General features: G+C 35.5%; 1 protein-coding gene across 2 annotated transcripts in view; it reads right to left on the reverse strand.

Annotated features, from left to right (window-relative positions):
* The window catches only part of ATP9B (ATPase phospholipid transporting 9B (putative)), a 150,574-nt gene that overhangs the window by 23,219 nt on the left and 113,647 nt on the right, over positions 1-13,708 (reverse strand). For both annotated transcript variants that reach the window (XM_050970706.1, XM_050970705.1), the window contains exons 14-15: positions 5,824-5,936; positions 1,312-1,560 (exon numbers count right to left, since the gene is read on the reverse strand). In XM_050970706.1, the coding sequence (XP_050826663.1) occupies positions 1,312-1,560; positions 5,824-5,936 (362 nt within the window). The remainder of the gene's footprint in view (positions 1-1,311; positions 1,561-5,823; positions 5,937-13,708) is intronic.

Below are 13,708 nucleotides of genomic sequence, written 5' to 3' on the forward strand. Positions count from 1 at the left end.
CACAGCTACAGAAATATTCAGGCTTTCAGGTACATAATTTCTTCTTCACATCTTACAAAACCCTTATTTTATTTATGACTAAGCTACGGGGGCTACAACAAAACCAGTACCTTCAGAAAATGATAGAAATTCTTTAAAACAAAGATTCTTCTCAACCTGCTCACTTTCAAATGCAAACCAACCTCAAAACAGTCTATTTCTCCATTTTACTATATCAACTACACACATTATTATAAAGCAAACTCTTTGCAGCATCCTGCAACATGAGCTTTGCCTCTCTCTTCTAGTATCTTTTTAGATTGAATTTTAGGCAATCAATTTAGGGACCAAAATAGGATTATTCAGAACAATAACTCAAATCCAATGAAAGCACTGCAATTTGTTTAAAATTTGGATTTCAATAAAACTCAAAGGCATGTTTTTATTGAAATGGTATTTTAAATTTGTGCTACACTTGATGCAATTTTGAAAGAACCCTAAAGATTATGAAGCTGCCTAGAGTTTGAAGCTCAAAACATTTTCTACAGAAGCATTCAAAGTTTGATGAGGTTTTTTGTTTGTTTCTTTCTGGGGGTTTTGTTAGTTTGTTTTTTCCTGTTAGGAATCTGTATGTTCCGGTATCTGGCAGCATCTCTAACTAATGTACCAGGTTGTTCATCATTCAGAACAGTTTCAAATTCCCTTTAGTAGCATACTATGATTCATACATGGATTAATGTTTTGAGAATAATAATAAAAAATTATAAACCTTTAACTGCAATCCTCGATACAGTATTGACCCCAAAGCACTGACTTCACAGGTCTTTAAGTCAAATAACTGAAAACACTTTTATACAGCAAGGCATCAGAACCAGCAGATCTTTCCTAAGCTGTAGAAAATATAAAAGCAGATTAATACTAATGTTGTTTTGATTTTTTAAGATTTTTTAAGCTTTTTGATGTTTACATTCTTGTAATGAACTTTTTCACACACTTTTTGTAAATAACACATTGTTTTGTATTCTTTTATAGACGAAGAGATATTTGATAGACAGTTAGTTTGTTTAGTGTCATTGGAGAGGTAGCACTTTTGCCTTCTAATCTACTGTCACTTTTAGAAATCTATAAATGTTAAAGTTAGAAATTAAAAGTTCTCTTTTTTACTTTGAAAATAGCGCTGTGTGTGCATTGTGTTATTTTGTGTCTTATAGTAACATACTAATTTTAAAGAAACCCCTGCTCAAAACACCTTTTTTTCACAGCATTTCTCTTTTTTACTTAGTTCACCCCATTCTTTAGGAGTTACAAATATTTTCAGCCTTGCATACCAACCTCATCAGGGCTGGAAGCCTGGTAGGTTCGATTTTCATCGCTGAAGTCCTGATCCACTTCTGCATACTCTGTTTCTGCAGACACCCCAGCCCGGGATTCATAGACGGGGGTGACGTTGTGGCAGAGCGCGATGGCCTTCACCGCTTCGTGGATCCGACTGCTGACGCTCTTGCGCACTTTGGGCGCCGACGATTGAGCTTTCCTGGATGGTGTTGAGCTTGTACTGTTCCCGCTGTTCTGAGAGTGCACCTTTAAGACCCAACACAACAAATAATAAACCAAAGTTCAGAAAAGGAAACCAAACATGAATACTTGTCTATCCGTATCTGACTGTTCCCTTTGCAAAGGTTGATAAATAAGGCTAGGAAGCACCCATTTATTTTTATATAACCTACGTTTAATTCATTCAGCTTGTGATAAATAAAATGCCTCATCTCCTTTTTTAAAGAAATTATACATAACTATGTGTCATCACCTTGCATTTGTAGTCAAATTTCAATAACAGAGCCTGAAGACAATTGAAAAATGTGAAATGAAAACAAGTATGTTGGAAAAGGGCTGAATAGGCTGATTGGATTCTGCAGAAACCCCTGCTACCTCACTTCAGATTTTACAGTTTTCTATGATCTGTCACAATAGTCCTTTCGTGTCTATTGCATTAAGTGAATTTTTTTTTTTCCTTTTAAAAAGAAAGTATTTAAACCAGCCACCAAGTGGATGAGTTCAGAAACACTGAGACAAAATTTCAAAATTTGCTGTTTTGTTGTTCTTCTTCACCTGTGTCAATAAACTGAAAAGAACCCCTTTTTAAAAAAAAAAAATCACCTAAATCTCTGTATTTTAAAAGATGACCACATTTGTGTCGATCAGAGAGACCAGAAGAATAGGAGATCAGAAGAGATCAGAAGAACAAAAGCAGGAATATTTTCAAGTATGAATATTAGGAATAATTAAAATACAAATATTGCTGATTTTATTTATAACTTACACAATTTCTTTGTATTATTTGTGAACTAATTCAGTTTTACTCTTTTGCTGCAGCTGAAATGTTTTTTGTCCTCACAAGAATGCAATAATCTAATAAAATAATCATGCAAAATAACAGCTTGACACATACTTGAGGATTGTATTACTGTTGCATAACCAATAAACTAGCACTGTTTTAAGTTATCTTTCACAAATGCTCGAGCACATGACAGAGCTAATCTTCCTCTGAAAAGTACTGTGTGTTCACAATTAGTTAAAATAAGTTGGGTTTCTTTTTGGGGGGGGGGTTATTGGTTTTTGCTGGTTGGGTTTTGTTTTTTTGTTTAAAAGTCAGCACATTAAATATATCAGCAGTACCACCACAGGGCTCTTCCACTCACTCCAATGGAACTCAGAAACCCTTTTCAGAATCCACGCTTTTTTCCTCCTGACTGCAATCTGCTGAACCGTGAACATTCTGCCCATCAAATTACAGTGTTGTCTAATAAAGGGTTTAACTTTCTGCTCATCTGGCACTGCTTTTCAGCTACTGCTTTAAACCTCTGCATTTGCATTCTGCTAACACTGATGCCATTACAGTCACAAATAAATTAAGCTGATTTACTCCTTCTGAATTATGTTATGTTTATTGATGCTTGTATAATTTAATTTCACACAAATTCCATTAAAGATTATGCCCTCTATCACAAAATGCTTCCAGTGGGGAAATATAATCAGGTTATAATAGATTTGTGTGTTACATTAAGATGACAATAGTCTGGTAGGTCCACTGTAATAATAAAACAGAACACAAACAAGGGATAAAATCAATGTCACACAAGAACCACTGCCTAGCTAACCGTCAGCTTCTATTATCATGGTTTAAATTAAAAAACCTCACCATACTTTTTCAGATTGAAACAATTGTTTAGTAGTTGCTTGGTTTGTTACTGAGACTCCATCACTGTTCTGTTTTAACAAGTTGCTACTAACACAGGCACAATTAAAGCATTATTTATAAAGCATTATTTAAACACAGAGTAGTGTTATATAAAGCTGAAAAAAAGGACGTTCCAAGAAAGTTCTTTTCATCATCTACTAATAGCAAACCTACATTTTGGAAATCTTTTTCCCACAACTGAGAAGAAAAGTTTCCCTCACATGTCTTATTTTAAATATGTTACAGTTACTAAAAACTTGTAACCATGGTTGCCCCTCATTAAATTTACAGTAAATTACTAAAAGCTTTGAGTAGTAAGAATTCCAGGAATTGTGCAATTCTTTTCAGGTAGCAAATTTAAAATATATAGACAGCAAAATATAAAACTGGTGTTTGTGAGCATGCCTCCCCTAGAAGACTGGTGCTTAGCTGTCAAACTCACTCAGACCAAGGTGTGCCAGCTCAAGACTGTCAGTTAATATCATTTATCGCTACAGCTGTTACTGTGAATACCCAAATGGCACATTGTAAGAAAGCCAGGTTTGGGTGATTTTTATAAACTTGGTGAGTAGCAGTTAATTTCAGTTAACACATTCTGAACCAGATCTGGACAGCTGATCTTTAGGTGAAAGAGCTCCATTTCCCATTTCCAAGGCATGATTATTGTATCTCACTTAATATTCACAGCTATACCTACTAAAAATTAGGCTGAAATAGATTTATCCAAGGAAAAGAATTCAAGAAGGGCATTTGTTGAATTGTATAGACAGAAAATAATTAAAAATTTAAGTTGTGAACTTAAAATGTACACACTTCATCACTGTCTTTCCTCCTGTCTCTCCTCCCAAAAGCTACAAAGTATTAACTGGGTCCAGTGTGGCGTTAAATTAAACTTTTATTTTTATTTTGAGCAAATAAGAAGGGAGCCATAGTTTACAACACAGCACAGCTAGATACTCCAATCAATTGTTGATCCTATACTTCTTCTAGAGAGAAAATGAGGACACAGACAAGGAGGTCAGTCTACAAACTTAACTGGGTGTCCTAGTGTGACTTTATGATGCTTGTATCCCCAGTTATCTGTTCTGTTTGTGCTGGATATTGAGTTCTGCACCTTTAAGACTGGTTCTGAGAGCAGAGGGACGGAGAAGAAGCTCAGTTTGTTATCAGAAACTGCACTTGCTCCCCTTTATCCTTCTCACAGACTGTGTTGTCTGCTACACAGACAGCAGGACAGAGCTCTCCTTTGCTCTTAGTTTTTAGCTAGCTGAGACAAAGAAGTTCCCTTGACTGTGCTTTTCTTTTTCTGGGAACTGCTTTGGACTGAACACCCAGAAAAACACCAGGACCTCACACCTCTGGCTCACCGGGGCCTGGGATGTGGCATTTTCCAGCACCAGAGGAACTGAGAGACACTCAGTGAGCCAAGAAAAACCCCCAGAGGATTCTCTTGGAACTACAAAAGGACTTTCTGAATTTGCCATCTCTTCAGAACAGCGAGAGATTTCATTGTTTGGTATTATTAATTTCTTTATACTTGTGAATACTTTGCTTGTTAAATAAACAGTTTTTTCCAGTTTTCTTCAAGGAAATCTTTCTCAAACCAGTGGTGGGGGAGGGGCCACTTGAGTTTGCTTTCTAGAGGGACCCCATTTGGAGGTTTCCTCCCAAATTTGCCATAAACTGTGTTAGGCAGTCATGTTTGTGTATCCACATTAACTACTACAGAAAAAATTATTAAAATTTTTATCATCATACTGTAAACACAGAAATACTAGTTAATTTTTTATTTGTTGCCTCTACTGTAAATGTCCTTATTTTTTTTGTTTCAAAGAATAGAAATAAAAAATAAAGCACAAAGTTCATCCTAATCTCCTAGTAGAATCAGGTGTTTAGGAAGGTTTGCAGCAAGCACCCAAACAGTGTACACACATGGGAAATGCAAGTAATGCTTGCAGAATCCCATAACTGACCCACACAGAGACAAGGAGTCACAATCCTCTTGTACACTTTCCAGACCAAGCACTCTTACATATCACAAGAACACTTTGTCCTCAAGCAATATGGAGTTTTCCATTTTATCACCCTTTCTCCCTGCCAGTTTTATGCTGTTTGAAATAATCCTATTTTTTAAAAAAAGAATTTTTAAATACACCTATGTAAGTTTTATTTTGACAACTACTGTTATACTATTTGGTTATACCAAAAAATGAGGCTTTTCGATGTATATTCTTGATGAGTATCTTCAAAGATATAATTACTGTTCATTTTGTTCTGGACACTTCCTTATAATTTGTAGTCACAGAATTGAATAGCTTACTCTTAGATGATTTGGCAGAAGAAAGACTACACTGCACAGACAGGTTACACAGATTTCTGCTAGAGAAGAACAGAAAAGTAAATCTCTTTAAGTGGGAATTATGAGGAACTTTGGAGTCAGGAGAGAACTACGTACACTCACAAATTTTTCCCTTCTATCAAATTTCTTAAGAGATACCTACACATGACAACTTTCATAGCATCTCAAATTCTAGACATAATTATTAACAACAATGCTTCAATGTCATTAAACCCCCCATATGAAAAGTAAATGATTTATGACATACCTGTGAATAAGAGTTTATAATATGACTCTGTATTTCATCCATTGTGTCTGTTCCATAGGAAACAGTACCTAGGTGGAGACGCTTAAATATCATCTCATTCTGAGTAAGTGTTCCTGTAATAAAGGAGAACTACATCACAAAGCAGTGAAAAATACTATGAGATGGCCACAGACATCTCCTCTCCCCTCCTCCTCGAAAAAAATCTTTCCTTTGGAAAGCAGGAATGAATCAAGAGTTAGCATCAATTTACTTAATTAAAGGCATGTTTGTGGAGAAAGATCAGGGTTAGTAATTCTGGAAGAAATCACTGGTTCCACCTGCAAGCTCATTTTGCCAATAACTAAATACACAAACTTGAAGAGACAAAACCTTTCTTTCTATACAAAAAACTGAATTTGCAGCATGTAGATGGAACTGACTCTCAAAAGCCAGTGCAAAAGTTTGCACCATGTATCAGAAAATCTAAAGAAAAAAACCCTACAGGAAACCCCAAAAATTCTTACAAATTTTACAATTTTTCCACTCTTCATATACCAAGGCAGAAATTCTGGCAATTGGGCACATTCAGTGTCAGTGTTATCTAGATTAAGTCATTAAGACCTAACATCACTTCCAAATTTGACAGATCAGCCTCCAAGCAGAATAAGGCAGAACGAACAAAATCCGTGTTTTCTGTGCTCACTTCACATTTGCAAGAAACTACAGAGTGTCAGCCAGACTGACACTGCATCCACCTCTGCCAACCAGTCACGTCCTCTGGTTTGGAAAACCTCTCATTGAGGGGTGGGGGTGTCAGCCTTGCCTGATGGGGTATGTGAGGCAGAAAGAGGTCACTACTGCCTAGCTTTCCATGGTCAGTGCACAAAAGATTATTTTGATTATAGCCCTTACTAAAATTTTTCCCTATGGCTACTCAGGCAGAGCAAGTATAAAAATAGTCTAAAGCTATTCCTATATTTAACCAGACAGTTTTGTGTCATTAAAATGCATAAGTCTGATCATAAAAAAATAAACCAAACATGGTACCAGAGTAGACATTCTTGAAGCTTCTACAATATTTTTTAAATGGAGTATAAGAAAATGATCTGGAAATAAATACTGCAGAATAAAATATTTCATAATTATTTTATTTACCTTAACTATTTTTATTTCACATCTTTACCCTAGTATGCCAAACTACATGCTAAGCAACAGGATAAAAAAAGACTGAAAGGATGACATATGCTATAATTATCTGCAAAGCAGCACTGTCTGGCCAGTCAGCATCTACTTTATGCTCTTATCAGGGCTAGAACTATCAGAGATCTTCAAAGATTCATTAGGGCTCTAAAAGTCCCATGTCTCTCCCAGTTGCATTTGAAATGTCTACCACTCCCACTTCCTGCTGATTCCTGTACAGTGACACTTCATCTCCATTGTTCTACCACCACACTGCACCATCAAACCCTGTCTTTCTGTTTTACCAGTACAAGATGTTTGTTCCAAATTCCCCCATTACCATTAAAAACTACATTTCCCATTCACTTTTCCTTACATGTTGTTGAGGATTTTTCTTTCTATAATTATATTATTTGAATTTTAAAAAATAACTAAAATAAGGTTCATGTGAAATGCATAAATTCTCTACAAAATATGCATACCAGTATTAAAATTGATGAGAAGCTGAGCATTTCCAAGGCTGGAAAACAGCCCAGGAAGACAAAGTTTCAGATCTCTATAATTAGCAAATTGAAAATTTTCGGTTACTTTCATACATGGGAAACTGAAATTTTGTTTTATGGTAATCACATAAATTCACTTTTTCTACTTTTAGAAGCTGTACTTTTATTGAGACCTTTTAGTAAAATTCACTACATTTTGTACTTTAATTCAAGACTAGAAAAATTAAATCTCCAGTTTGCACATGAGAAACATGAACATTTCCACTAATAAACATAAGAAACTAAAATCTCCATTTCTAAAAGAAAGCAAAACCAAAACCCACACACTGTGCAAAAATATTCAGTGCAAGAATTTTTCAAGCCAATCTTTATCACCTTCCTAACTTTCCAGGTGTGCTAATACCTTCTCACTGTCCTTGACTTTGCCAAGCCTTTGAATTAAAAAATCTCTCTCTAGGAGTTGTGAAACTAAATGCTAGTCAAAAGGTGAGACAGCAGGCAACTGTCAAACCTGCTTCCCACTATTTCTGTAATTGCTGCTTGGGAAAACTGAGCAGGAAACAAAATTAGCCCTATGATTATTATATGGAAAGATTATTTCTTCTGACACCACTAAATCAGTCCATCACACTTGGTCAGGGAAAGGTAGATGGCTGGAAAATTTCTGTGTTTCGCCCCCTCTTTCTCAGCAAGCAGAGAAGAAAAGCTTCTGCACAGAAAATATGGATTTTCCTATCTTGCAATCAACAGGAGCCAGGGAAGAAGGTTTAGGAAAAACAGGTGAGGAAAAAGAATGAACAAAGACACGGAAATAAACATGCTGGAAATCCTGATTCAATACTTGCATCTTATACATCTCTTATACAATCCTTTTTATCAGCTATGTTAGTAAGAAATATCTATGACAAATAACCAAAAACAAAGAAAAGAAGCAACAATTCCAGTTTGCTCATGCTTTTCAAGACTAGAGAAAGACTTTGAAGAACAGCCATAATAAATCTGATGTTTTGTTGGAGAAACAGGGGTAGCTGAAGTTAGGAAAATAGTCTCAAAAAATTCTGAAAAAAACCTGCCTTAACAAAATACACCTTTTCCAGCCATTCACATGAAAATGAAGTTTCATCATGTGTGCAAATTAAGAATTCACTTCTAAATTCTTCTAATTAATGAAATGCCCAAATGGGACAGAAATATTCCCAACAACTTGTTCCATACATTACATGGTACCGACCAGTCATGTTATAACTTTAGCAGCAGTTCTTAAATTTTAGTTGAAGACTAATTAGTTTTAGTTGAAGACTAATACTCTTTGACAGAAGAACATTTCTTGTATTTTTATGCCCCCAGATACAAACTCTTCAAATCTAGAGGCAGATTTTCTAATGTAGCCCACTTTTTGAACAAGAAAAACAATAACAAACTGAGCTCTTTCAGTCTGCTCAAGGTGGTAAGTACCACAAAACAATGAAGGAACTATCTATTTTTAATAATATTTTTAAAGACCTAGCTATCAATTCCACACTTTCAGGACTTTGCTAATACAAAGAGTTAGATGTTAAAAAAAGCTTACTTTAGAAAAGGTCCCAGAAAGCACATTAGTCAACATACCATCTACTACTACTATTATACATTCTTGAACTTAACTCTGGAATGCAGGTACCACACAAGGAAAATGGCCTGACAAAAAAGTTAGTGTAGAATTGCTGGAGAAAAATTTAGTGTGTTCTTTATTGAAGCCAAGAGCTTTTTTTCCCCCCCTTCTTTCCTACAATTGTATCATTAAACACAGAGTAAAGCAGGCAAAGAGGAAATTAATTTCTAAGGAAAAAGTCCTGGAGGCATCATTCCTTGGGTGGCAACAGATGTGATTCACAACAGAGCAGCAGAGATTTTTTGTTGCTGTTTTTTAAAAAGCAGATGCAGATCATTCTGATCCTGTATTACTAGCTGGCAATTTGGACCAATACCAGCAATCTAAAAAGTCCAAAACAAGTAAAAGCAAGAAAATTTGTACAGCAGAAATACTAGTAAGTTTGTGAGGAATTAAGAGGATGAGTAACTTTTCATATAATTTGAGCACTTTGTTTGAGCTATTTGCTTAAACAGATAAGAAGTCAGTGTAAATGTGAACATTTCGATGGAAACTTTAAGGAAGCTCTGGCCTAATCAGACTAATAATTAGACTGTTGACAACAATCTGGAGATACAAATTTTTTTCTATGAACCCTGGAAAAAAAAAATCTGGTATAAAATAATACGAAGAAGATGAAAAACTCATGGTAAGTATACATAGCATATGTCTGCTCATTCAGCTGCTCCATTTGTATGCCATAGACACAACCTAGACAAAACCTCAAACCAAGTAAGTCCCAGAACAACCCATTAACAATGAGGACAAAGACCAAGAGAGCTGAGCTAAGCCTAATCTCTCCTGGGCAGAAGGTCACAGTAGAGGTAACAGGTAACTTGGGGGCACTGAATTAGGCAGTACCACTCCTCAACCATCACACACAGTTGTGAAGAGCACACCTATTTCCCCTGTGCCTTCTGCCTCCACAAGCACAACACCTGTGTATTCAGCAGTGTAAGAGCAACATCATGCTCACTGGGTATTTTCAGTGAATGAGAGTCCAAGAGAAGACAAAAAGTAAGGATTCCTTAGTCTGGAATCTTCCTGTAGGATGTCTCTATCAAAACATTTCATTTCTAGTCTGCTCTACTCACCCTTCAAACCCAGTGGTACTAAAAATCTTAAGAGGCAGAGCACAAATACAGATCCATCTAACTAAAGGAAGGAGATGTTATTCCATCAACTTTTTTTAATTACTCCTTCTCTCTAGTTGCTTACACTGAAGAGGTAAAGACTCAAAGTATAACTAAAAAGATTAATTTTCATGAACAATTACTGAAATTCACTAATACTAATGTTCTAATAGTACATTACATTAGGCACATTTAACAAGAGTCCATATATACCAACATCTAATACACAGATTTTCCAAAAATTTCAAGAATTCCATTGCTCTATGCATCTGTCCAGCAATTATATCTGTTAAGTATCTTATCTGGTCCAAATACCCACTAAAATGTTAATTACAGAACTCAAATACAAGTACATTCATTAGTAAATAACTACACTTGGAAGACTACAACATGCTTGTTTTAGCTGAACACATCGGTAGTTGTTATGAATAGCAGGTGGATTTCTAACCTACATCTAAAGAAACAAAAACTAATAAATATATTAAATATTTAATATTAAACTATTAAATATTGGCAAATATAATTTTTTTTCACCATTAGAATTTTTGTACCCTGGAGAGCATGAGAAACCATGCTCATGCAAACTGCTACCCACCATCATAACAGATGATGACTTTCTGTCAAACTTTTATGTGATTCAAGTCCAAACAACATGGCATTATGGGTAATGGATGCTATAATTAAAATGTGAGTCCTAAAATACCTGTTGTTTTACTGGGTGTTTTTAGTAATGGCTTTGTTCTACATGAAGATAAAAAACTCCCTAACAAAGGAATTAATGTATTGCTTTAATAGGCTGCACCCTGAGTTAAGTTTTAAAATTTATGAGTTCTCTGCAGCATTGTTCTTTAAACAATGGCATTGTCAAATGCAACCAGTGAGAAGATTAAAGTTCTCCCAGCAGATTAAGTACAAATTATCTGTCCTCCTGTTTCAGCATCATTTGTTCATTTATCACATAACGTCTAGTATTTCTGGTCAGTGTCAATATGTTCTGCATCCTTGCAGTTAACAGATGTCTTCTCTTGTCGAATGAATTACTTTATGTTTCACGCACTGGTGGCCGCAGATGTGTCACTATAGCAACATCATTAATTTCAGATCTTACCGGAAACATGCACTCCAATCAAACCTAATTATACCACATTGCTTTCTTGTCCCACAATAAGGAAACTATAATGCAATTATTGGGATACTTCATTTTCTATTATACTGTGGCAAATGAGAGAGCCACTGTGATGGACGCTTCTTGTCAAAAAGCTTATTGATGAAGCACAAACCCAATTTACAATCATACAAAGGACTACCTTGCAATTATGTTAGTAATGCAATGCTCCTTAGACTCAACAACTAATTCTCAATCATTTCCAGTGAAGCCTGGGCCACAATATAAGACTTTTGCAGACAGTTCTCTGGATTTCCTTTCTTTTTCAGTATTGAGAAAAACTTTGCTTGTTTACATTTAACTAAATCAGCCTTTCAGTGTTGCTTTTTGGTAGCACCCACTCGGGCAGATGGCTACAAAACTGACTCCCTTCTTTATCCTCTGACAACAAGGCCTTAAGTGGGCAGAAGAACGGAATCAACTGGCTTATATGAGTAGAAATGAAAATTGAAATGAAAAAGTGCTGAGACCAGTTCTTATAAACTGTATAATCATGCAATGTCAATCATGGATTAAGAGTACAGACTTTGTTCATTACCTAACAGTACATTTCACAATTATCATAAAATGCATAATGAGAACAAATGTATTCAGGAAAGGAAACTGGAAGCAGCTACCAATATGCTTGGGTAAAAAGTACACTGTCTATGTGGTTGTCCAGAATGAAGAACAGTTTAAAACTGGCAGGGCACTTAAGATTATTAAAGCAGAGCAGTGTTTCCCATCTCTGCAAGGCACAGTCAGTGGTGTGAAGCTGGTGACGTGTCCAGGACTCCTGGCTTATTTTCACTTCCATGAGCTTTCAGCTGAGTGGGTAAAAATGCATAGGGTGAGACTGCTGAATGTTCCTTTCCAAAACACTTTGAAACTACTGCCCTAGAGTATGGCCTTCACTTTCACTTTTACATCATTATTGTACAGATTCAAACCTTCCACCAGAGCTCAGCAGACCTCAGTCCTCTGAAAAACACCAACAATCTGGAATCTCTACCAGCAAAGTTTAAAAAGTCTACATTGATTTTGCTTAGAAAGTAGTGTTTGGTAACTTATTTTAGAATTTATTTTGTAAGTAAACTTCACTGCATTGTTTTGAAAATAAATTATTTTTGAACATACTTTTTCCAAACATATGCTGTAAATTACATATTTCAAGGCTTCGATGTGACAGCACTCAAAGTTACATAAATTATCATGATGAAGGGTGCAATTAAAATCAATAAGCAGTTTTAAATATTATACAAATCATTACATAACTGAAATAAGACTTGTTTAACAATCATTCACTTGCTCTGAAGAATTGCCACACTATAATTAGCAAAATAGTTGCCTTTTACAAAATAGAAGAACAACATTCAGATGTATATAGGACAACATATGTGCCTATAGAAATAAAAAAGGAAAGCGCGTTTGGAAAATGTGACCATTTATTATATTTACACTTCATTTCAAATATGCAGTAATGGAAGTGTTAGCATGGGAGGGAATAGAGAACCATTTAAAACAGAAGGAGATAGAAACTGTGTATTATGCTTTTGGAGCAGTATAACAGAGGCCAACCCCTGGCTTCCCCAGTAGCATTTAATGATTTTGAACTATATTTTACTTAAAACCAGTAAAAGAATTCTTCAAGTATTTTGAGAAACGACTTTCTCTGTTCAGAAGTAGAGCTTCTTTAAAAATACCCATGTATGTCTACCAGGAATTATTTATGAAATCTCAGAAAGGAACAAGAAAGTGTAACACAAGCTATTACTTCTTCACACTCTCAGTACTTACCTTCTGATCCTGGTAAGGGTTGGGGGCTCCAGTACACCAGATGAAGCACAGTAACAGGTTGCAGTTATGCAGCTGAAATCATTCAGCAGCTCTAGAACTGGTCTTGGCAACATAAAGAGTAACTTCACTGGGACAACAGATATCATTTTGGAGGCTGATCTCGTGACTTGGTTTGGAAATTACTTGCTCTCTCAAAAGCCATTCTTAACTTATTATCATACAATATTGCAGAAGCAATGAAGGGCAAAATAAACCAGCATCCTGAGTGATATTCCAGAGTCTTTTCAGAGGAACACATTACTCATGCTGTACAGTATCATCTTGCTATAGAAGAGCTGTTCCCACTGGAATAAATCAGAGTACTACCAAATATTGACTTTAACATCTAACTACTGGCCTATGCAAGCCTATTGGTACTTGCAAAAGTCTTCAAGCAAATGTGTAAAATTTTATTGAGAAACAAAAATCAGTAGTCTAAATCTACTCTTACATTAGCATATTCATAGAATTACATTTAGAA

Source organism: Serinus canaria, chromosome 2, assembly GCF_022539315.1.
Source record: "Serinus canaria isolate serCan28SL12 chromosome 2, serCan2020, whole genome shotgun sequence".
NCBI classification, from domain to species: domain Eukaryota; kingdom Metazoa; phylum Chordata; class Aves; order Passeriformes; family Fringillidae; genus Serinus; species Serinus canaria.